Raw genomic sequence first — 25,786 nt, forward strand, 5'->3', positions numbered from 1 at the left:
CGAACTGACTTGTTGGAAAGGTGGATCCTATGACGGTGCCATGTTGAAAGTCACTGAGCTCTTCAGTAAGGCCAATGTTTGTCTATGGAGATTGCATGGCTGTGTGCTCGATTTTATACACCTGTCAGCAAAGGTTGTGGCTGAAATGGCCAAATCCACAAATTTGAAGGGGCGTCCACATACTTTTGTATATATAGTGTAGCAACCTTAAGATAAGATAAGAGTGTCTGTTTTAAATGACATTTTTATTGTATGTGTGGGGTACAGAGGTAAGCTAGTCATTAAAAAAGAATGTTAAACACTATTATTGCACACAGAGTGCGTCCATGAAACTTATGTGACTTGTTAAGCACATTACTCTTGAACTTATTTAGGTTTGCCATAACAAAGGCGTTGAATACTTACTGACTGAAGACATTTCAGATTTTCATTTTTAATTAATTTGTAAAAATGTCTAAAAACATAATTCCACTTTGACATTATGGGTTATTGTGTGTACACTTAGAAAAAAAGTGTTACTTTGCTGTCCCCATAGGAGAACCCTTTGAAGAACCCCTTTTGGTTCCAGGTATAACTATTTTGGATCCAGGTAGAACCCCTTTGGGATCCATGTAGAACCCTTTCCACAGAGGGTTCTACATGGAACCCAAAAGAGTTCTACCCAGAACCAAAAAGTATTTTCCTATGGGGACAGCCGCAGAACCTTTTTGGATCCCTTTTTTCTAAGAGTGTAAGCTAGTGACACAAAATATATATATTTAATCCATTTTAAATTCAAGCTGTAACACAACAAAATGTGGAAAAAGTCAAGGGGTGTGAATACTTTCTGAAGGCACTGTATGTCAGGAAATGCCTAGGGAGTAAGTCAGGACATGCCTAGGGAGTATGTCAGGACATGCCTAGGGAGTATGTCAGGACATGCACTCTTGAATGATCAGGTGAGAGCTCACCTTTTTTTTGGCAAAAGACCCAGAGATTGCTTAGTTAATGTGATTGAAAGGTTAAATATACAACTCTGTCCAGTCCCCCATTAGGCCATAGTTTCTGGCAAGTGGAGTAAAGGCATTTAGTTTGATGGGACCGTGTGAGCAGATGCTTCGGTAGCCACGTGTAGTAGCCAGACTAACTTATAACCTTTATGTTGAACTATATTTGCTTGAATTCTTGTAGAAAATATTTTCTACCATCCAAGTGAACTGTAACAATGGGTCAAGCAGAAAGCCACAATGAGGAGATGGATTTGGAGCAAATTCAGGAGCTGTGTATGACTTTTATGAAGGAGTGCCCGAGTGGGGCTTTGCACCTGCATGAATTAAAACGGATCTTTGGTGTACCAGCCAGCTGCGAGGAAGAGACTTTGTACCTTGAGACTGTCTTCCATTCATTCGACACAAACAGGGTAAGTGAAGTGGGTAAAACATTTTTCAATCAGGAAATAATGTTAAAAAAAATTGAAATCCGTTCTATTCATCCATTGTGCTGTTAAAGGGACAGTTCACCCAAATTACGAAATGTAATATTGGTTTCCTTACCCTGTAAGCAGTCTATGGGAAAGGTATGACAGCAATCAATGCTGTGGTTTAGTTTCCCTGGCATTGTTTTCAAATGCTAATCTCATGGTGCTGATATTAAAAAAAATTGTGCATCATGTTCAAATCATCTACATTTCCATCAGAAAGTATTCATACCCTTTGACTTATTCCACATTTCGTTGTGTTACAGCCTGAATTCAAAATGTATTAAATATATATTTCTCTCACCCGTCTACACACAATACCCCATAATTAAATGTTTTGAAATGTTTGCAAATATATAACTATTTAATGAACATAAGTATTCACACCCCTGAGTCGTTACATGTTACAACCACCCTTGGCAGCGATTACAGCTGTGAGTGTTTCTGGGTAAGTTTCTAAGAGCTTTCCACACCTGAATTGTACAATATTTGTCCATTATTATTTTCAAAATGTCAAGCTCTGTCAAATCTGTTGTTGATAATTGCTAGACAACTATTTTCAAGTCTTGCAATAGTTTTCAAGCAGATTTAAGTCCAAACGAACATTCACTATCTTGTCCGAACATTCACTATCTTGGTAAGCAACTCCAGGGCAGATTTGGCCTTGTCTTTTAGGTTATCACCTGCAGAAAGGTGAATTCATCTCCCAGTGTCTGGTGGAATGAAAACTGAAACATGTTGTCCTCTAGGATTTTGCTTGTGCTTAGCTCCATTCTGTATCTTTTTTATCCTGAAAAACTCCCAGTCCTTAACAAGTACAAGGATACCCATAACATGATTCAGCCACCACTATGCTTGAAAATATGGACAGTGGTACTCAGTAATGTGTTGCATTGGATTTGCCCCAAACTTAACTTTGTATTCAGGAATTGCTTTGCCAATTTTATGCAGTATTACTTTAGTGCCTTGTTGAAAACAGGATGCATGTTTTGGAATATTTTTTATTCTGTACAGGCTTCCATCTTCTCACTCTGTCAAATAGGTTAATATTTTGGAGTCAGTACAATGTTATAGATACATCCTCAGTTTTCCCCCAAACCAAACGTATTAAACCCTGTAACTGTTTTAAAGTCACCATTAGCCTGATAATGAAATCCCTGAACGGTTTCCTTCCTCTCCGGCAACTGAGTTAGGAAGGACGCCTGTATCTTTGTAGTGACGGGGTGTATTTAAAAATATATATTTTTACCTTTATTTAACTAGGCAAGTCAGTTAAGAACAAACTCTTATTTTCAATAACGGCCTAGGAACAGTGGGTTAACTGCCTTGTTCAGGGGCAGAACGACTGATTTGTACCTTTTCAGCTCGGGGATTTGATCTAGCAACCTTTCGGTTACTGGTCCAAAGCTCTAACCACTAGGCTACAAAGGGATATTCGATGTCTGCTTTTAAAATATTTACCCATCTACCAATAGGTGCCCTTCTTTGCAAGGCGTTGGAAAACCTCCCTGGTCTTTGTGGTTGAATCTGTGTTTGAAATTCACTGCTCGACTGAGGGACCTTACAGATAATTGTATGTGTGGGGTACTGAGATGAGGTAGCCATTAAAAAAATCACGTTAAACACTATTATTGCAACTTACTATGTGACTTGTTAAGCATTTTTTTCTCCTGAACTTATTTAGACAAGCAATAACAAAGGGATTGAATACTTATTTTTTTTATTAATTAGTAAAAAAATTGAAAAATGTGATTCCACTTTGACATTACGAGGTATTGTGTGTAAGCCAGTGACAAAAATCTCAAACAATTTTAAATTTAGGCTGTAACACAACAAAATTTGGAAAAAGTCAAGAGGTGTGAATACTTTCTGAAGGCACAGAATAAATTACTTTGTTGAGCTTCACAATCAATTTGAGATACTTTTGATTTGGACATAATGCATAAAAAATGCTAATACCGGTATAATGACATAATTTTGTAATTTGGGTGAACTATCCCTTTAATTGCATTAGCTTCAGTTATCAATATACATTCAAGTGGTAAACATGCAATAAATCCATGTATTGTTTTCACAGGATAACGCGTTGGATTTTATGGAGTATACGGCCGCTCTTCACCTGATATTGCGGGGGAACCTTGAGGATAGGTTAAAGTGGTCCTTTAAAATCTACGACAAGGACGGAAATGGCAAGTTAGACCGACAAGAGGTGAAAAACCTAATTCGGGTAAGAAATTACACATCATCTTCCTCTGCATTATGCTATTGACTGGCTGCTTCGTTTTGGCCTGCAGTTGGCTACTAGTAGTTGTAGATCAGTTAGGCTAGGCTATGCACCTTCTTTTCTAAGGGTAAGAACAGCTGGACACATTTTGGTAGTATAATCTGCAGTACTCAGTTTGAAGTTTTCTAAATTGTATGACTTGTATAATACTTGTATAATACAGGTATTACATTAAACTAATGTTATTAGGACAGTGCCTTAATATGCTGTAGGTAAGGGATTAGGATCAGGTGAGGGATTATGATCAGGTCAGGGTAAAGCGACTGCGTGGGATGACTGGGGTTTTCACAAATCTAATTCTGTCTGTACATGTTATTGGATGAAAGGATGGGAGGAGCAAGTGGCTTTAATACCAATTATTTTTGGGAACACCTAGCCCTGATCCTATAGTTTATCTGGTTCTGAACTGAACCAGCCCCCATGCCTATAGGTCAGCTGAGTTCACGGCTCTGGTATTTACTGTATATATAGGACCTCAATCTTTTTCCTTTGTCCATTAAAAAGGCCTAATGTCAGAGTATTGTTTCAGTGTAAACATTTTTTTTCTCCATTTCTAAAGATGTGTTACCCCACTGATGATATGATATATGATATATTATAATGTTAATAATACTTTATTACCTAGTTTTGTTAACTCTCGATTTCCTAAATTAAGACAACATAACATTGTAAGGCAGTTGGGTAACTATAAATTTTTTTGTTACCCGTCTGCCTTAAATGTTACCTTATGTGAACTCAGTAAATTAAGCTCAGATAAACAACACTAGACAAAATATTATTTCTGTAATATAAAAGTTTATACAACTTCACATTTTTCGTCAGTGGGGTAAACCCATCTTTTTATGATGAAACCCTTTTAAATGAATACCATTTGAGATAGGACAACTGTGTAAAAAACACTTCTGTCATTCTTCACTTCTGTATTTCCCCCAACTGTATGTAATGAAATGCATCTCATACAATTGCAGATCATTTACAAAATCAAGCTTCATACAACTGCCATAAACATGACACCTAATGAAGTGTGTGACAGGATCTTTGAGCTGGTCGATGAAAATCATGATGGTAAGTGGCCCGGTTAAGCTGTATTAATGTATACAGCAGAACATGCATTCAAATCTGTACCAAATATACAGTACTTCCATCAAACCACCACGATGAACAATCTGTGTTCTAAGGGGTGGGGGGGTGGGGGGTGGGTGTCTGAGGGTGGAAATGGGGCTCACATGGAGGCATGTCAGTAATGAATGGAGAGACAGATAGCCCAAAAGAGATGGACAGAGGGATGGGCTCACAGTCTTGGAACGTTAGAATGAGATTGAAGGTGAAGGGATGATACGTGGGGTGTCATGTGGACAAATGTAAAACAGAAAGCTGCATTTATGCTATTACCCCTGAATCATCTACTATTATGGACTGATTTGTAATGAGAAGTTTAACCAAAACCTCTTCTGTACCTTCTTCCTAAATGGTGATAACAGCACATACAGCATATGATGACTGAGAAAGATAATTAAACGTTAACAGTGTAAACACTATATTATATCTGTACCACTGAGCACTGTTTCTATCCTTCTCTGGATGTAAATTCAAGCATATACTGTGTATTGAAATGTATCCTCCTTTTCACATATGGCGTGACAGTAGCACGGAAATTGGCTGAGAGGATCTCAGTGGTGTCACATATCTAAGAGATAAAACTTGTAAAACAATGTATTTTAATACATGAGGACCCACAGTTTGCATCAGAAGGGAGTCAGTGCATAGTTCTGGGGCTCCAGCTTTGACCTTGACTAAATAGTGAGTATCTTTAACTGAGGGCTATTTGGTGAAACCACTGGCTGTACTGTATGTCATTTGTACTTTCTTATATGTTAATGTATCGAGGAATGTATTCTAAGTCCCTAGGAAAAAAAGGAGTCATCGGGGAATTCCAATGGCTGAGCAATATCCTTTTGTGTTCTAATGCCATCTTCCATCAGCGGGAGACAATATACCTTTGTCACTGACCTTTACACACTGGTCAGTCTGATGTAATGGCCAGGATTAGGTAATGCAAGTGCTAATTGGTGGTCCATTTGAGGGGGACTTAGCTCTGGCATCCTCATAGTCAGGTGCTGCGTGGCCCATTATACAGAGGAAAGATGGAGGTTTTGCTACTGGTTTGTTGTTTTATTTTTAATAAGCATGAATGGCTTCCCACTTTTAATAAGCATGAATGGCTTCCTACTTTTAATAAGCATGAATGGCTTCCTACTTTTAATAAGCATGAATGGCTTCCTACTTTTAATAATCATGAATGGCTTCCTACTTTTAATACGCATGAATGGCTTCCTACTTTTAATAAGCATGAATGGCTTCCTACTTTTAATACGCATGAATGGCTTCCTACTTTTAATAAGCATGAATGGCTTCCTACTTTTAATAATCATGAATGGCTTCCTACTTTTAATAAGCATGAATGGCTTCCTACTTTTAATAAGCATGAATGGCTTCCCACTTTTAATAAGCATGAATGGCTTCCTACTTTTAATAAGCATGAATGGCTTCCTACTTTTAATAAGCATGAATGGCTTCCTAATTTTAGTAATCATGAATGGCTTCCTACTTTTAATAAGCATGAATGGCTTCCCACTTTTAATAAGCATGAATGGCTTCCTACTTTTAATAAGCATGAATGGCTTCCTACTTTTAATACGCATGAATGGCTTCCTACTTTTAATAATCATGAATGGCTTCCTACTTTTAATACGCATGAATGGCTTCCTACTTTTAATAAGCATGAATGGCTTCCCACTTTTAATAAGCATGAATGGCTTCCTACTTTTAATAAGCATGAATGGCTTCCTACTTTTAATACGCATGAATGGCTTCCTACTTTTAATAATCATGAATTCCTACTTTCTTACTAAGTTGGCACTACATCCGAGTTATGTCTAAGGCAGTAACCTTAACCTGAGAAAGATCTTGGATCATTGCCCACCAAAATGTATATTTTTTTTCCTTTTATTACAGGCCAGATTTCCTTTACTGAGTTCATGGAGGGGGCCCAGAAGGACGAGTGGGTCATGAATATGCTCAAGCTGGACGTGAACGCTAGTGGCTGGGTCATGCAGAACTGTGTAAAAATGACCTGAGCCCTCCTAACAGGGTCTACCATCTACACAGAGAGGGGTTGTGTCCCTCAAATGGCATCTGAGTTTTGTCTTTTTCTCACGAGAAACCTGATGCCTTGGGCCTAAAGATCTGTCTCTGCCTCCATGTTTGCTTGCGGTGGTTCAGGCATAGGCATGGAGCACTTTCCTCCGTATCACATCTCGTAGTTGTTCTTTTAACATGCTGTCCATGCACGTTGATGTATGTCGGAACAACAGGCCGTCTCTTTTTGAGTGCTGACCAGCTGACAGGATGGAGTCTCATTCAGCACATGGCTGTCATAGCTCACTGGAACTCTGGTAGATTTCAAACAGAGTTCAAAGGTCATATTGTGTGATATGATATTACACAGGGTCACTATCCTCAGTTTGAGTATTTACATTGCATTCAAATGTAAAAGGTTATGGAATTCTATGCTCAGTAATATTGTGACCATGGTTATGAAATTATCATATTAATAATATTATGTAATCCAAATAATTATTTCACAACCTTATACTTTCAAGTACGAAGTAAGCAGCTATTTCAAAACATTATATCAATGCAAATATCATACCATTAGTAACCTAAATGTGATATCATGTTATGTTACCCATATTTATTTTTACCTATTATAATGTTTAAGGAATTTATATCACACCAGAGAACTTAGAATGGGGATATGTTATATTATTCAATGTCAAGTACTTCAAATCCTTTCATCATACCTGTAAAAAACAACGAGGCATCACAAAAAAGCTTTAAAAACCTTTAAATATCAGCAGAGTTTAAACTGTGAACCAAACTGTTGGCTACCGTTGTTGCCAGTTCCCAAAGAGGTTATTTTAAGTATTTTATGGTAATTTCTTTAATGTAGCCTACATTTTGGAATAGCTTTACTATTGTCCACACATCAAGCTTCCACAAATTGTATTTGAGATACTTACATCAACCCTTTGATGAAGAATTAACCTTTTGATCAAGAATTAACCTTTTGATCAGTAATTAACTTTTTGATCAACATCTAGTCAGCAAGTGCTGTGATATTTGATCCAGGTAATGACTAAAGATAACACAACAGATCATTCTAGATAGAACAATCCTCATACCAAAAATATAGAATTTTGTATAGAATTATGTGCATTGAACACATTTACACCAAATATCTATATTTACATTTTGTTGAATCTAATGCAAGCATTAGATTAAGCATTAAGTGGTCTCACCATAGCAACCATTCTTTGTTTATTTATTTGACAATCGATGCACCCATCATGATAAACCACAGTCTTATTGTTGTCACATAGTTGAGAGGTGTACCTGTAAGTAAGCATTTAATTGTACTGTATATGTACCCCATGTGTATCCTGTGCATATGACAAATAAACTGGATTTGATTTGCAGGGAGAAAGAAGCTATCCACTAGTATTTTCTTGGGTGGGTGGAAAAACCTCCTTGCATCCATGACAAGGGTTCCCAGCATTGGTCTTCATGTAACCTACCACTCTAGGGTATCATGCAGGTTATATGTCCAAATCAATAGTCAAGTGCAGTTAGAAGATTGGTTCAACTGAAAACCCACATTCAAGAGGATACTGGTGGACCATTGTTTTGAACTCTTGATCCACTCTTTTTATGTTTTACCTTTATTTAACTAGGCAAGTCAGTTAAGAACAAATTCTTATTTTCAATGACAGCCTAGGAACAGTGGGTTAACTGCCTTGTTCAGGGGCAGAACAACAGATTTGTACCTTGTCAGCTCAGAGATCTGAACTTGCAACCTTTCAGTTACTAGTCCAACGCTCTAACCACTAGGCTACACTGCCACCCACTCCGTCACATGACATTTCTACGCACAAGGCATCGTTGTCTCAGAGCAGAGGTTTGTTCAAACGGTAAGGCACAAGAGTCCATGCTATATCATGAATATAGTCACAGGTAAATGCCGTTGTTCGTCCTGATGTGCTTGTCACACCCTGATCTGTTTCACCTGTCCTTGTTATTGTCTCCAACCCCTCCAGGTGTCACTTGTATCCCCCAGTGTATTTATCCCTGTGTTTCCTGTCTCTCCGTGCCAGTTCGTCTTGTATGTTTCCAAGTCAACCAGCTTTTTTTCCCATTCTCCTGCTTTTGCAGTCCTCCCGGTTTTGACCCTTGCCTGTTTCTGGACTATGTACCCGCCTGCATGACCATTCTGCCTGCCTTGACCTCAAGCCTGTCTGCCACTCTGTACCTCCTGGACTCTGAACTGGTTTTGACCTTTTGCCTGTCCATGACCATTCTCTTGCCTACTCCTTTTGGATTATTAAACATCAACTCCAACCATCTGCCTCCTGTGTCTGCATCTGGGTCCCGCGTTGTGTCATGATAGTGCTAGCAGAAGGCCTTTCAACCCATTTACCTGGGACTATATTCATTATAGTGTAGTGTCACATGCCTTACTGCTTTTAAAAAAATGTTCACAACATGCATACAAATACCGAGCAATCAGCATCCAGGATCCAAACTACCTGTTTTATAACAAGAAATCACACCCAACTGTCTGAGTCTCTGTGAGGATGGAAGAGTGAGAAAGAGGGGAAGTGAGCGAGTGTCTAGGGTTCATGAACGGTCTTCTCTATGCTCTCCAATGTGTGTACAGTACATTCACTGTGAACCTTTCAGACGCTCCAGATGCGCAGTATTTTGCACTTACCTGTGATGACTCATTGTATTACAATGTAGCTTTATACGGATTCTCCGCCGTATGTCTCTCTCTGTCCATAAGTTATATGGATTCTCCCCTGTATGTCTCTCTTTATTCATATGTTATACGGATTCTCTGTCGTATGTCTCTCTTTGTCCATATATTATACGGATTCTCCCCTGTATGTCCCTCTTTATCCATATATTATACGGATTCTCCCCTGTATGTCTCTTTATCCATATGTTATACGGATTATCTGCCGTATATCTCTCTTTATCCATATGTTTAGGGCTGTATGTCCATATGCAGAATATAAAGTGGATTTAGGTCACCTGTAGGTGTAACGGCTGTCGAAGGGAGTAGACCAAGGCGCAGCGGGTTGAGTGCTCATAATTAACTTTATTCAGAACACTAAACAAAACAAGAAAACCACAACAGCCAAACAGTACTGTTAGGTACATGAAACACTGAACAGAAAATAACCACCCACAAACACAATGAGAAAAAAAAGTACTTAAATATAGTCTCTAATCAGAGGCAACGAGATACAGCTGCCTCCAATTAGAGACCAATCCCAAACACTTCCAACCTAGACATAGACAACCTAGAATAAACATAGAAATAGACTAACATAGAACATAACCCAAAACCCCCAAAACACACAAAACAAACACCCCCTGCCACGCCCTGACCAAACTACAATAACAAAAAAAAAAAATTACTGGTCAGGACGTGACAGTAGGTTTTTGATGACCACATTTCATTTTTATTCATATAATTAATTCCCTGTGGAATTAATGAAGGGATGTATCCTCCTAACACACACAGACACGCATGCACACACACTTCCTTATGCAACATGTGTTGTGAGACACCTCTGTATGCCTTTTCCGTCCATTCGCCCGTCTGTCTGTCTGTGGGGCTGTCCGTCCATCTGTCTGTTCACCCCCAGTCTGTTTTTTAGGTGATTGATTCCCCTGAGGTTAACTGTCCTCTTAGGGTCAGACTACAGTAGGTTGATAACACGGTGAGAGGTGAGTGTTCAGCTTATACTTAACTGGATTTCACAGCTAAGGCTAATTATTACACAACACACACACACACACACACAATTTTTGTTCAGTGTCGCTGCTAAATGCATATATGCGAAACAATGACTACTTCACATTTGTTTTTCTGGAATGTAAAGTTGGAGGCCTTGCCTTGTTCATGTGTCAGTGAGCACAGGTGTGAGTTACACGATGACCTGGGACACACACCTGAAGTTAATTAAATCCAAGTCAATGAATATATTACTGGCAAACACTCTGAAACACATATACAAAGTGCTCGCTTAGGCTATTCAGTCATCTCAAATTGTTTAATGAATAAATGAATAAATACACTCAATTAATCCTAGCCATTTACCCACATACCAGGTCATTGGCATGTGGTATTCAGTGTTTAATGAATATATCCATATGCTTAAACATGAATCTACTCAGGTCGCTCTTGTAAAATAGATTTGTTCCAATGAGACTACCCTGGATTTAAACTAAGGTTGAATAAATACCAAGCAAATGAAGCTTCATGTTAGCTTTGATGACTTGTCTGATAAAGAGCAGAGAGGCAAATTTGGAGTGCGCGACATAAGGCTAATTAAATGACTTAGACTTTGTGGTCTAAGTAGGCTATACCCTCTTAGAAAAGGGTTATTCAGCTGTCCCCATAGGACAACCCTTTGAAGAACTCCTTTTGGTTCCAGGTAGAACCATTTTGGTTCTAGGTATAACCCTTTTGAGTGTGGAGGGTCATCGGTTGACTTCACCAGTCATTAATCTTGGTGAATTGTTAAATAATCCCCTCAAATATCGAAAGAATGGAATAGTACCTTATCTAACACGGGTTTTGGTGCTTGATGTATCTTGATTTGTTCCCGCCTGTCTTGATTGGATTGCTTAATAACGGATCTAAAATATCGCCAAATGTTGCAATGTTGGGTTAATCCTCAAACTCATTGACTTGGCGCAAGCCTGTCTCTGAACGCGTGGAAGGAATGGCTGTGGTAGATGACTTTTACCATCGATTGAAATCGATTCAAGTTATTCATTGAAACGTCATAGACTACCTTTAAAGGACCTGGATCTGCTGAAACCATGGGTCAATCACACAGTGAGCTAGACGACGAGGTGGCCCTCACACATATCCAGGAACTCTACCGAAAGTTCGCCAGCGAGTGTCCCAGTGGCAACATGCATTTACAGAATTCAAGAAAATCTTTGGAATTAACAGCGATTCGATAGAGGAATCCGCATACATGGACAACGTGTTTCGATCGTTTGATACAAACAATGTACGGTTTTAGGTACCTGTGTACTGATTTATTAAGCTAAGCATCTTTAGAGGAAGGGATCATGGACATCGGTAGGCTAGTAGCCTTCGTCAGAAGCTGAGACAGTTGTAGATTATACAACAATTCATTAATTGTGATATTATCTTGGTTATATAGCCTAAAGAAACACAAAATTAAAAATATGAAAAAAATATATAGCTGTTAAGAGCTTTGGACCAGTAACCGAAAGGTCGCTAGCCTGGTTCGAATCCCGAGCCGGTGAAAAATATGTTGATGTGCCCTTGAGCGAGGCACTTAACCATAATTGCAACTGTAAGTTGCTCTGGATAAGTGACTCAATATAAATGACTAAAATGTAAATGTCTGCCCTGGCTTGTATGCACGTTCTGTTTTGGCTATCCCCGCGCGCTGTCCGTGGTGCTGAAACGCTTAAATACGTAACAACGTCACACAAAGATCCTCTCCTACATCACATTCATTGGTGTTAAGTTTATTTAATTCCTTATTTTTGCTTCTACAATAATTGTTTTTATCCATAGGACAACACAGTAGACTTTATGGAGTATGTGGCAGCAGTGCACCTCGTTCTTAGAGAAAAACTCGAGGACCGACTGAGGTGGTCGTTCAAATTGTACGACAGAGATGGAAACTGACACCTTCACAAAAAGGAGCTAAAACAAGTTGTCAAAGTAAGTGTATAGGGGCTTCGTTTTTATGTGTGTTTTTTTTGTTGAAGTCCTGACTTAAACACATGGAAGCCAAAGTCCTCTCAAATGTGTTATACTACAAACTGGCCTGCCGATGTTCTTGTGGTTAAAGGCCTACGTGACGCCCACCCAGTGAATGGCCATAATAGCATCACATTTAAAAGGAGCTTCATCTTGTTTAGTCTCTATGGATTTGAAAGGTTTCCAGGAACACGTAGCCTAGTTTAGATGGTAACTTCGACCAATTAGATTGTTGAGTTCTAGGGGATCAATTGTCAGAGACATTGTGGAGGGAGTTGGCTTGGAACATCCCCTATAAGTGCCCTGAAGCTAAACAGCAGTGTATGCTGCCGGAGATCCTCTCTGAACGTGATGCATGTAAACAAGATACTGTGTATTATCCTCTCATCAAATTGAGATGCCTTAATATTTTCCCATGCTAATTGTACTTTTTAATGCACTGTGCATACCAAAACCCTATAACCAGCAAGCCTAATTATATGCAGGGATATGACACTATACGTTTGATATGATATGCAGGATATTGAGGCATAATATCTGCTTCAATCTAGACAAAATGTGTGTATGTACCCTGCTCCCACTCATCATAGTACATTCATTTTCTCATGTCTTCCTCTCTCTGCAGATCATCTACAATATCAAGAGGCATGGGAACCCATCTGAAACAGAGAACCTGACCCCTGATCAATTCAATGACCGGATCTTTGACCCAGTGGATAAGAATAAAGATTGCAAGGTGTGAGGTGTCTGTCTAGCAATAGAAATGTTGTATCTGTGTAGGCCTGTATTTGTGCAATACACTCATTCCGTTGTGGGTGTAGTAAGGAAATACAAAAACATTTCAGCTCGGCAAATTAAGGTATATGCCCAGAGTCAGCAATGTTGAGATGACGAGTGCGTGGCCTAAGAGCTCTATTTTCATGGCATCTGACCATAGCACCACCAGGAGTTTGCTAAACGGCATTGGCGCTTGGATCGGAACCGGTGCTATGGTCATATGACACGAAAATAGAGGTATTTGGCCTCGGCTTCTTCTTGTTATTAGCTGATAGGAGTAGAACCCGGTGTGGTCATCTGCTGCAGTAACCCATCTGTGACAAGGACCATTCTGCACACCACTGTTGTACTGTGCCGTTATTTGCCTGTTTGTGGCCTGCCTTTTAGCTTGCACGATTCTTGCCATTCTCCTTCGACCTCTCATTAACGAGCTGTTTTCACCCACAGGATTGCCACTGACTGGTTGTTTTTTGTTTTTCGCACCACTCTTGAAAACCCGAAACACTGTCGTGCGTGAAAAGCCCAGGAGGCCGTCCATTTCTGAAATACTGGAACCGGCGTGCCTGGCACTGACCATCATATCACGCTCAAAGTTGCTTGGGTCACTTGTTTTGCCAATTCTAATTTTCATTCAAACAGTAACTGAATGCCTCCATGCCTGTCTGCCTGCTTTATATAGTAAGCCATGGCCATGTGACTCACTGTCTGTAGTAGCGTACTATTTTTGTGAACTGGGTGGTGTACCTAATAAACTGGCCACTGATTATGTATATGGTATATATGTACAGTATACAGTTGAAGTCGGAAGTTTACATACAGTTAGGTTGGAGTCATTAAAACTCGTTTTTCAACCACTCCACAAATTTCTTGTTAACATACTATAGTTTTGGCAAGTCGGTTAGGACATCTACTTTGTGCATGACAAGTCATTTTACCAACAATTGTTTACAGACAGATAATTTGCACTTATAATTCACTGTATCACAATTCCAGTGGGTCGGAAGTTTACGTACACTAAGTTGACTGTGCCTTTAAACAGCTTGGAAAATTCCAGGAAATTATGTCATAGCTTTAGAAGCTTCTGATAGGCTAATTGACATAATTTGAGTCAATTGGAGGTGTACCTGTGGATGTATTTCAAGGCCTACCTTCAAACTCAGTGCCTCTTTGCTTGACATCATGGGGAAATCAAAAGAAATCAGCCAAGACCTCAGAAAGAAAATTGTAGACCTCCACCAGTCTGGTTCATCCTTGGGAGCAATTTCCAAATGTCTGAAGGTACCACGTTCATCTGTACAAACAATTGTACGCCAGTATAAACACCATGGGACCACACAGCCGTCATACCGCTCAGGAAGTAGACGCGTTCTGTCACCTAGAGATGAACGTACTTTGGTGCGAAAAGTGCAAATCAATCCCAGAACAACAGCAAAGGACCTTGTGAAGATGCTGGAAGAAACAGGTACAACGTATCTATATCCACAGTAAAACAAGTCCTATATCGACATAACCTGAAAGGCCGCTCAGCAAGGAAGAAGCCACTGCTCCAAAACCGCCATAAAAAAAGCCAGACTACGGTTTGCAACTGCACATGGGGACAAAGATCGTACTTTTTGGAGAAACGTCCTCTGGTCTGATGAAACAAAAATAGAACTGTTTGGCCATAATGACCATCATTATGTTTGAAGGAAAAAGTGGGAGGTTTGCAAGCCGAAGAACACCATCCCAACCGTGAAGCACCGGGGTGGCAGCATCATGTTGTGGGGGTGCTTTGCTGCAGGACGGATTGGTGCACTTCGCAAAATAGATGGCATCATGACGAAGGAAAATTATGTGGATATATTGAAGCAACATCTCAAGACATCAGTCAGGAAGTTAAAGCTTGGTCGCAAATGGGTCTTCCAAATGGACAATGACCCCAAGCATACTTCCAAAGTTGTGGCAAAATGGTTTAAGGACATCAAAGTCAAGGTATTGGAGTGGCCATCACAAAGCCCTGACCTCAATCCCATAGAAAATTTGTGGGCAGAACTGAAAAAGTGTGACTGCGAGCCAGGAGGCCTACAAACCTGACTCAGTTACACCAGCTCTGTCAGGATAAGGTTTTTAGCTGAAGAGTCTTAAGAGCTGAAGGCCTAAGGCCTCAGTGAGGAATAGGCATGGGTCATTTTCAGATTGAAACCTACTTTGTTTCGGACCATTTTTGTCCCGTTCCGTGACTGGTGATCAGGACCCTGGCCTACCAATTACCACTGGCCAGCCACTCAGTCTCAAAGACCAAGAGATGAACAAGGGAAGCAACTGAGGCTTACTATGTAAGAAGAGGTTTAGAGCTTTGACAATGTGTGAGCTACTGATCTCATATAAGGTAACTTTTGAAACATTTCACAGGGTATCCACTTTTATCCAGCTTCGTATGAGTGTCTTTGTCTTCAGTACAGTCTCTGTGTGTCTGTGTGTGTGTGTAATTGTTATTTTATTGTGTTTAGGAGCAACCTTGTTTGTGTATCCTGAAAATGTTTCACATGCAATATCCTTAATGTCTATAATACTGTATATCTGTAGTACAGGGGCGATAATCTGATATCCACTTTGGAGGGGACAATTACATGAAATTTTCTCAAGAGCAATTCCTGAGGGGGACACCAAAAGTAGTGCTGTAACACATAGCCTACATTGTAATATGGTAAATGTATATTGAGGAACCAAAGAAATAAGGTGTTTGCCGTACTCCTAACAACCGGTACCCAAAACTACACAACTAATCACAACAGCAAAACCATTGCCTTTAACAAATCTTAGTTCAGTCACCAGTTTAAGTTGAGAGTGGGGGTATCCATGGCATTTTCCAATTATGTTCCTATTTTACAAGTAAAAAAAAAATAAGAACCTTTCATAATGTTGCCAAACAAAGACTCAACAAACTTACCTGAGACTCCCTGTCTCTGCCAGTCTGTCCCTGCATATCTGTCCCCAACTCTGCTGTCTGTGTGCCATCTGTTGCCTGCTCTGCCTAATGACATCATTGTGAAACATTTCCATTAGAATTTCATTTCTTTCTTATGAACATTTTATCAACTAGTCTTTGAGATATTAGGCTACTAGGGTTCTTACTATGCGTTTTGGTGTATTGAAAAATACTCTGATGTCCGTCTTTTATTTTTCTGCCATTTTTCTACCTGGCTGGCTACACACACAGTGTGTAGGTTATTTACAGTAGGAGATGGGCTTCTATCATCTTCAATCATTCTATATGGGCTTCGATCTAAAAGGTAGCTAGCAAATGTGAAACGGATTAAAATGACAAGAGTTGACAGCTGTATGAGTTCACCATTTACACAACATATGCTGCAACCTTTTGTAATTTTAATAATTTGTTTCATATTGGCTGGCTTCCAACAATAGCTGAATTTGCAAAGCTAGCGAGCACCAATTCAGTTTCAGTGGTGTTTGCTATAATCTTTGCTACCCGGGTTAAATAAAGGTGAAATAAAATAAATAAATAAATAAAAGTTCCCTTGCGACAATTTAGCTTTTGCAACGAGACCATTAAATATATTTAAGACAATGGTAGATGAGAGTGTAGTTCTGTTCAGTTTGGACTTCAGTTTATCGTTAACCTTATCACAGGGACTTTGAAGCACTAACTTACATCATCTGCATGCTGATTCCATCTTTGACGACGCCACATAAATGGAATAGGTACTAGCTAGCTTAATAGTTAATATTTGCGCGCTAGCTCTGCATATTCAGCTAGTGTGTGTGTGCGCGATTGACTGGATGAACCTCACGGCAGTTACGTGCAAACTAAGGAACTGGCAGTGGATCAAACCATTGTGAGGCAAAGGGCGGGGGGGGGGGGTCGCAATCTTTTGAAACTTAAAAACGCGCTATTAAGTGTCTATAATCAGCACAATTGCTTTCATTGCGTATTATTAATATTATTTAAATTACATAGTTATGTTTCAGTGATATATTGGGGGGGGACAAATCATATTTTTCCCAGGATGGGGGGGTCGTGTCCCCCCCGTCCCCCCCGGGATTTCCGCCCCTGCTGTAGTAGTAAATTAATAAAATGCCTTAAAAAATAAACATTCTTCGATATTGCTATGAAGTTGAAGGTTTAATGGCAAGTGAGATTCTGGCCACATTCAGTGTACACAAACAGCAGCATCTTCCAGTTACATGATTGGCTCTTATTCCTGGGTTAAAAGTATAAACTAAGCAACACATATTTAAGGTAAGAAAAGTAAGAATGCTGTCCTAAGCTCTTTCAAGTTTAAAGAGAGGCATTACACTGATGGCCATTACACAGGTTCAAATGTCTGACCAAAGCTGACCAACAAGGAAGAGAAGGGCAAATCAGCCAATCAAGAGCTTGGGACTTTAAGGTTCTATCTGCATTTTTGTCTAAATGTAGTTATTGACATAGGTTTGTTCTGTTCAATGTTCTCTCCCTATATAGTACTCTAAATACTCCAATTCATGTTAAATTCAAAAGAATATGATTTTTTTTTAAATCACTGACACCATTCAAACCAATGAGGGTTCAGAATATTAAAGCCGATTATCTCAGAATCCTTTTTTTGCAGTTAAAACCTCATAGTCACAAGCTCTTGTAATGATACACATTTACTTTTAAAAGTCAAATATAAAACATGATCACAATTATCAAAAATATAATGTAATTATAACAAATATATATCAGCTACAAAAATATAAACAATGGAGACATGGGTCTTTGTTTTTTGTGTGTGGTTATAAGAGAAATTCCCTGGTAACGGAATTATGCTGCGACTCCAATTTTTACCCTTTAAAATGTATGCCAAACAAAAAACAATGATTTCAAAGTTGAACAAAACATACAACTATGCACAATGACTACTTTGACCAAATTATACAGTAAATAATAATCATATATTTAGTGGAAGAATTGCAGATGCTAAATTTGGATGCAGAATTACAGTAAAATCTCCCTGTTTTATTATGTTACCAAACGTTGTATCTGCACAGTTCTTCCTGTTAATGTGTTTTTGTAAAATGTTCCATGTAAATTGTTAAAATTAGTCATTGTGCATAGAGTTCTATGGTTTGTTAAAAGGATACTTTGGGATTTTGTCAATGAAGACCTTTGTCTACTTCCCCAGAGTCAGATGCCATTTTTATGTCTCTATCACAGGAGGTTGGTGGCATCTTAGTTGGGGAGGACGGGCTCTTGGTAATGGCTGGAGTGGAATATGTGGAATGGTATTAAATCCATCAAACATGGTTTCCGTGTGTTTGATGCCATTCCATTTGCTCCATTCCGGCCATTATTATGAGCCGTCCTCCCCTCAGCAGCCTCCACTGGTCTCTACATCCAGTATGAAGGAAGTTAGAGGTGGTTTCACGAGCCATCGCTAACTAGCGTTAGTGCAATGACTGGAAGTCAGTGGTATTTACTAGCTTGCTATCAGTTACCATAGACTTCCAGTCATTGCTCTAACGCTAGTTAGCAATTGCGCTAATGCTAGTTAGCAACTTACTTCAAACTGCATGCAGAGACAAATGGTATCCACGAGTTCATCTGACTCTGGGTAAGTAAAGTGCTTCATTGCCAAAATCCTGAAGTACCCCTTTAAACTTTGAAATCAATTGGTTTTGTTCAGTATGCATTTTAAGAAGAAAAAAATTGCAGTCTCAATGTAGGATGATTGTAGACTTCATCAATTTGAAAGTTAATTCTTGAAAATCATAACATTTTAATTTGATAATATTACTGAAGATCTACAGACTTCAGGGTTGATTTATTTCCTCCAACTTGAATTGTCAGATTTTATATGGCATAAAAAAACATTAAAAATAGTACCCTAGAAACCTAGATAGGCTCCCGAGTGGCGCAGCGGTCTGAGGTACTGCATTTCAGTGCTAGAGGCGTCACAACAGACAGCCTGGTTCGAATCCATGCTGTATCACAGCCGGCCGTGATTGGGATCCCTTAGGGAGGCGCACAATTGGCTCAGCGTCGTCCGGGTTTGGCCGTTGTAGGCCGTCATTGTAAATAAGAATTTGTTCTTAACTGACTTGCCTAATTAAATACAAAATAAAAAAACACCTGGGATGGGCAACTGGCGGCACCCATGCGACCCCCTTTAGAAGGCCCTTGGATCACCCCCCCCCCAAAAAAAACCAGAATACAGCTTTGTAGTGAATTTAAAACAATAAAATAAAACAAATAACAGAACAGTCTCATCAGCCAACAGTCTCCCCCATCATCAAAGTTGCCCATTCTTGGGCTACAATAATGACTCGCTGTATATATGAAGGGATACACATACTGTACTTATAAAGATGATTTACCTCGTCCTCCCTGATACATACCTTATTTGTGGGCACGCGGAGTTCGGGCAAGCGCACGCAGCAGGAGCGTCGTTGCCTGCCTTCACAGCGCGTGCGTGCCTTCGCTGTTTTTATTCACCTGACGAACATGGCCGCTGATGATTGAAGGATACCTCGGATATCTTGTGATTTCTTAACTTGAGCAATAAACATGCGCTTTTTGACGATTTCATTATAGAATATGTGAATGAACATCTTTATGAAGCGATAAATTGGGTAAGCGTTTGGGTTTTGCTATCTGACCAGTGCAAGCAGCAGTTAATGCTAGCTAACGTTAGTGTTAGCAAAATTGTCAGCTCCCGACTGGCTTATAAGGCTCCTAGCTGACATGAATTATATTATAATACTCATTAAGTAGCCTTTAGTTACATAGCGGAGGCAACGTTATAGAACAGGTTTTGCATGCTGATACATTTGGCATGCCAAGTCGAGCTGGCTAACGTAGCTAGCTAAAATGTAAATGGTCATGTTACAGTAACCTTAGCTAGGTACTTGGGGGGGGGGGCAACGTTAGTTAGCTCCTGTGTCACAGGCTGAGTCGCGCTGGATAAGAGCGTCTGCTAAATGACACATGTAAATGTAGTTAGCAAGTGTAAGCCCAATGAACAGAACAAGCACCCCCATTCCAGCTAGTTTACAATGGTTTGCGGACATGTACAAACACGTGAACGGTCAACCGGCTTTCTTTCAAAGCCATTATTAAACCATTACTAACGTTACCATGCTACTAAGGATGCAAAACCAGCAGCAAAAAAAGATGACTATATATACAACGGCGCAGTCAGCGAGTAGCTAATAATGTCGATAACGTTCAGCGGTGCCTGCGGCTGATAATGTAATAAACCTCGTAGGGCCAACCCTGCATTTTTCTGCTGTAGATTATTAACGCTCTGTTACGGGCCAGTGAAACCGAGGAATGAGATTTGGGCAGCTGGGCACAGAGGGAGCGGCAGGACTTGCTGTGGTACAGTATGCATGAGTGAACTGGTTTGGCCTGATTTTCTCCTGGCTGTATGTCATGTGACATGTGCGTCAAACAGCTAAGTGCTTTTGGCTGCCAGCATCTCCGGGCACTCCGTTAAATGACTGGCTTCCAGCCCTTGTTGTGCAATATAACAACAACTCACCATAACTGTCTAGATTGCAGAATCATAAACAACACACTGCTCATTGTCATTAGTAGCAGCCAGAATTGAGTGATTCCTCACTCCTCTCCATTAACATGACCTCAAATCAAATTGTATTAGTCACGTGCCGAATACAACCTTACAGTGAAATATTTACTTACGAGCCCCTAATCAACAATGCAGTTACAAAAATATATGAATAAGAACAAGAAATAAAAGTAACAAGTAATTAAAAGAACAATAGCGAGACTATATACCGGGGGTACCGGTACAGAGTCAATGTGCGGGGGCACCGGTTACAGACCTGGGCCTGTATTGACAACAAGTCTCAGAGTGCTGATCTTGGATCAGTTTAGTCTTTTCAGTCATAATGAGTAAGGTTATATGGACGGGGGTCCTTGATCAGCACTCTTACTCTGAAATGCTTGATCCCTGGCATGTAACAAGCTGTTCATGGAATAGGCTAGTCTGTGAGTGGGAACCAATGTAGCCTCACTGTGGTGCACTCGAAGGTGCAGTAGCCCAACAAATGGGTGTATTCATTAGTCGGATTCTGTTGAAAAACGTCTGTTGCAAGAGGGGGTGAATACCGTAGGCCTATGCCTTATCTTAGTCTTGCGTTATGTCAGTTAGGCTATGGATAGACATCATTTCACAAACATAGGGTATTTGACACCCTAGTGTAGTTGTGCAAATTAAAAAGCAAACGGATTTGCTGTCACAAGAATAAAACAAGTAAAAACAATTTTTTAGAGTTTGCTTTAAAACATGTAAAAATCTACTATATGTAAGCTTGCATGCTTGTTTTCACTCATGCATTCCACACTACTCACAATACCTAGGCTAGTATTGGGTCCTAGAGCCTGAGGAACCTCTTGGGGGACATTTCAACATTTCTGTGGACCGAGATATGTTTGGTGTTCCCAAATTAATTATGTGGCACAGGCCTTGAAAAAGCCCCAGGATCTGAAACTGACATTGGTATGTTGTTGTTGAAAACAGCCCTCAAGACAGCTCAGTGACTCAACTTCTGATGCAAGACCTTCAGAGCTTCACTGAAGCTTGAATTTGATAGGCCGCTTAAGTTTTAGCCTAGCCGCAGCAGTGCTTCCAGCTCAGATGAGGTTTAGTCATTGTTATCCCAAATTTCATCAAATGTCCTGTGTTAGTTGTCATGGTTATGTGTAGGGTAGCCTATTTGTTAAATGCTTTGGTTGTGGATTAAATGTCCCTGTTGTTTATTTGACCCCAGGAAGTAGCACTCTAAACCATGCTGAAGTGGTTTTCCAATGAAGATGGTGCTCCTGGCCAGGGAGTAAGTATCAAACCAACATGTCTGTTTGTGAAGGAATGCACCTGTGCTATGCATGTCTGTGTGTACGCATGTGTGTGCAATGTCGTGTGTGTTCTTTCAAAGCCATCAGCGCATAACCCCATAGATGGGGGGAGGGGATTAGGGAGAGTGCTGAGCACACAGCTTTTGACTGTGAGGATCAGAACTCGTACTTCCTGTAGTGAAGCCACAACTACCCCACCTCCGCCCCAATTCACGACAATCAACCCTAACAACAACCCCACAGACTTTTCCTTTCAGTCCCTAGCCTAGCCCATTCTCCTTGTTCTTATCCCTTAGCTGTTTGTATAATACATTTATTGGAGTGGGGCTATGTTATTAGCTGAAACCTGTCCAGTCCTCACACATCTAGAATCCCTCCAAACATTACCATAGTGACGACATGGAGCTGTCCCCCTGTGTATACTCCATCTCTTTCTCATCCATACTGTGCCCTCCTCTGTCCCAGCGAAGGCTAGCTTTCTGTTTTCACTAACATATTGTCTCTCTCTCTCCTTGTCTGTCTCTCGTGTCTCTCTCCTCGTCGCTCTCTCTCTCTCCTCGTCGCTCTCTCTCCTCGTCTCGGTCTCTCCTCGTCTCTCTCTCCTCATCTCTCTCTCTGCTTGTCTCTCCTCGTCGCTCTCTCTCTACTCGTCTCTCCTCACCTCTCTCGCCTTGTCTCTCTGTCTTTCTCTTGTCTCTCTCTCTCTCCTTGTCTCGCTCTCTCCTTGTCTCGCTCTCTCCTTGTCTCTCTCTCTCCTTTTCTCTCTCTCTCCTTGTCTCTCTTCTCGTCTCTCTCTCTCTGTCCTCGTCTGTCTATCTCCCCCTCCTGGCTCTGTACCATATCTCCCTCCCCCATCCTACCCTTGGTCCCCGGTCTCTCTCCAGGTGCTCGGCTCCCCCCAGGGTGGTGCTGGTGCTGGAGGAGGAGAAGGAGGCCAGGCAGCCCTGGTGGAGTTGGCGGAGCGGCTGGCCCAGACAGAGCAGCTGGTGTCCCAGCTGAAGGAGCTGATCCGGGAGAAGGATGGCTCGCTGCGCACCAAGGACGAGCAGCTCAAGGTACGTCCTGGGTGCTACAGTTTGATGATGCCCCTAGACACTCTCCCGAATGCCTAACCCTAACCATTAGGAGGTGAATATTTTTAAACTGACCGTGGATCAGTTCTTACCAACTGCAACATTGTGGCAGTTCAAGGCCCTCCTAAAGCCACAGGGATTGGTGACGGACAAAGCAGAGGCATTTATCAGAAAGCGCAATGCAAACACGGCCACGGCAGAGTGAGGCCCATATGTTGTCAGTTTGTTTTTAATTCAAGCCAATAGAATCACTCATCCTGTTTCAATGGCAGGGAGTGGTTTAGTTACTTCTGTCTATTCATTTACAAGTCAAAGTCCACTTGTGCGGCACAGAGTGCTGACACCATTTCTGCATCCCAAATGTCACCCTATTCCCGATATAGTTCACTACCGGGTACTGGTCAAAAGATGTGCACTATATAGGAATTAGATGGGTCCTGGTCAAAAGTAGTACACTATATAGGGATTCGGTGGGCCCTGGTCAAAAGTAGTGCACTACAGTGCCTTGCGAAAGTATTCGGCCCCCTTGAACTTTTTGACCTTTTGCCACATTTCAGGCTTCAAACATAAAGATATAAAACTGTAATTTTTGTGAAGAATCAACAACAACTGGGACACAATCATGAAGTGGAACTAAATTTATTGGATATTTCAAACTTTTTTTAACAAATAAAAAACTGAAAAATTGGGCGTGCAAAATTATTCAGCCCCCTTAAGTTAATACTTTGTAGCGCCAGCTTTTGCTGCGATTACAGCTGTAAGTCGCTTGGGGTATGTCTCTATCAGTTTTGCACATCGAGAGACTGAAATCTTTGCGCATTCCTCCTTGCAAAACAGCTCGAGCTCAGTGAGGTTGGATGGATGGAGAGCGTTTGTGAACAGCAGTTTTCAGTTCTTTCCACAGATTCTCGATTGGATTCAGGTCTGGACTTTGACTTGGCCATTCTAACACCTGGATATGTTTATTTGTGAACCATTCCATGGTAGATTTTGCTTTATGTTTTGGATCATTGTCTTGTTGGAAGACAAATCTCCGTCCCAGTCTCAGGTCTTTTGCAGACTCCATCAGGTTTTCTTCCAGAATGGTCCTGTATTTGGCTCCATCCATCTTCCCATCAATTTTAACCATCTTCCTTGCCCCTGCTGAAGAAAAGCAGGCCCAAACCATGATGCTGCCACCACCATGTTTGACAGTGGGGATGGTGTGTTCAGGGTGATGAGCTGTGTTGCTTTTACGCCAAACATAACGTTTTGCATTGTTGCCAAAAAGTTCGATTTTGGTTTCATCTGACCAGAGCACCTTCTTCCACATGTTTGGTGTGTCTCCCAGGTGGCTAGTGGCAAACTTTAAACAACACTTTTTATGGATATCTTTAAGAAAGGGCTTTCTTCTTGCCACTCTTCCATAAAGGCCAGAATTGTGCAGTATACGACTGATTGTTGTCCTATGGACAGAGTCTCCCACCTCAGCTGTAGATCTCTGCAGTTCATCCAGAGTGATCATGGGCCTCTTGGCTGCATCTCTGATCAGTCTTTTCCTTGTATGAGCTGAAAGTTTAGAGGGACGGCCGGGTCTTCGTAGATTTGCAGTGGTCTGATACTCCTTCCATTTCAATATTATCGCTTGCACAGTGCTCCTTGGGATGTTTAAAGCTTGGGAAATCTTTTTGTATCCAAATCCGGCTTTAAACTTCTCCACAACAGTATCTCGGACCTGCCTGGTGTGTTCCTTGTTCTTCATGATGCTCTCTGCGCTTTAAACGGACCTCTGAGACTATCACAGAGCAGGTGCATTTATACGGAGACTTGATTACACACAGGTGGATTCTATTTATCATCATTAGTCATTTCGGTCAACATTGGATCATTCAGAGATCCTCACTGAACTTCTGGAGAGAGTTTGCTGCACTGAAAGTAAAGGGGCTGAATAATTTTGCACGGCCAATTTGTCAGTTTTTTATTTGTTAAAAAAGTTTGAAATATCCAATAAATTTCGTTCCACTTCATAATTGTGTCCCACTTGTTGTTGATTCTTCACAAAAAATACTGTTTTATATCTTTATGTTTGAAGCCTGAAATGTGGCAAAAGGTCGAAAAGTTCAAGGGGGCCGAATACTTTCGCAAGGCACTGTATATAGGGATTAGATGGGCCCTGGTCAAAAGTAGTGCACTATATAGGGATTAGATGGGCCCTGGTCAAAAGTAGTGCACTATATAGGGAATAGAGTGCAATTTGGGACACAGCCCATGTCTACAAGAGGGCTGCTGAGGAATTTACAACCAATTTATTTTGTCCAATAGAAACACTGTGGTCTCTACTGATACTACAGCCATAGATGGCAGACCATAGCTTATCACTGTCTACCTGAGAAGCTCCATAGATAGACTATATCGTAAAACAGGGTTGGAGTCCACAGGGAATAGTATAGGCTATTATCGCTAACTCACAGTCCAACCAAGGTGCATGAATGAA

The 25,786-nt window shown here is 40.6% G+C and overlaps 2 protein-coding genes and 1 long non-coding RNA gene across 5 annotated transcripts in view; all 3 read left to right on the forward strand.

The window, feature by feature from the left end:
* The first annotated feature begins 1,000 nt into the window (after positions 1 to 1,000).
* On the forward strand, positions 1,001 to 7,277 carry LOC106591450 (guanylyl cyclase-activating protein 2-like). The gene is made up of 4 exons (XM_045690380.2): positions 1,001 to 1,399; positions 3,534 to 3,683; positions 4,709 to 4,805; positions 6,756 to 7,277. The coding sequence occupies exons 1-4, from the start codon at positions 1,205 to 1,207 to the stop codon at positions 6,875 to 6,877; spliced, it is 564 nt and encodes a 187-aa protein (XP_045546336.1). The 5' UTR covers positions 1,001 to 1,204; the 3' UTR covers positions 6,878 to 7,277.
* Positions 7,278 to 11,608: 4,331 nt separating this feature from the next.
* On the forward strand, positions 11,609 to 14,253 carry LOC106562748 (uncharacterized). The gene is made up of 3 exons (XR_001319091.3): positions 11,609 to 11,893; positions 12,433 to 12,582; positions 13,247 to 14,253. It is a non-coding gene; the product is annotated as an uncharacterized LOC106562748 (long non-coding RNA).
* A 5,589-nt stretch (positions 14,254 to 19,842) lies between these two features.
* The window catches only part of LOC106562751 (uncharacterized), a 52,292-nt gene continuing 46,348 nt past the window's right edge, over positions 19,843 to 25,786 (forward strand). For all 3 annotated transcript variants that reach the window (XM_045689488.2, XM_045689489.2, XM_045689490.2), the window contains exons 1-3: positions 19,843 to 19,992; positions 22,156 to 22,218; positions 23,125 to 23,295. In XM_045689488.2, coding sequence (XP_045545444.2) covers positions 22,174 to 22,218; positions 23,125 to 23,295 — 216 coding nt within the window. In that variant the 5' untranslated portion in view covers positions 19,843 to 19,992; positions 22,156 to 22,173. The remainder of the gene's footprint in view (positions 19,993 to 22,155; positions 22,219 to 23,124; positions 23,296 to 25,786) is intronic.

This window comes from Salmo salar, chromosome 11 (genome assembly GCF_965601325.2).
Source record: "Salmo salar chromosome 11, fSalSal1, whole genome shotgun sequence".
In the NCBI taxonomy this organism is placed as follows: Eukaryota; Metazoa; Chordata; class Actinopteri; order Salmoniformes; family Salmonidae; genus Salmo; species Salmo salar.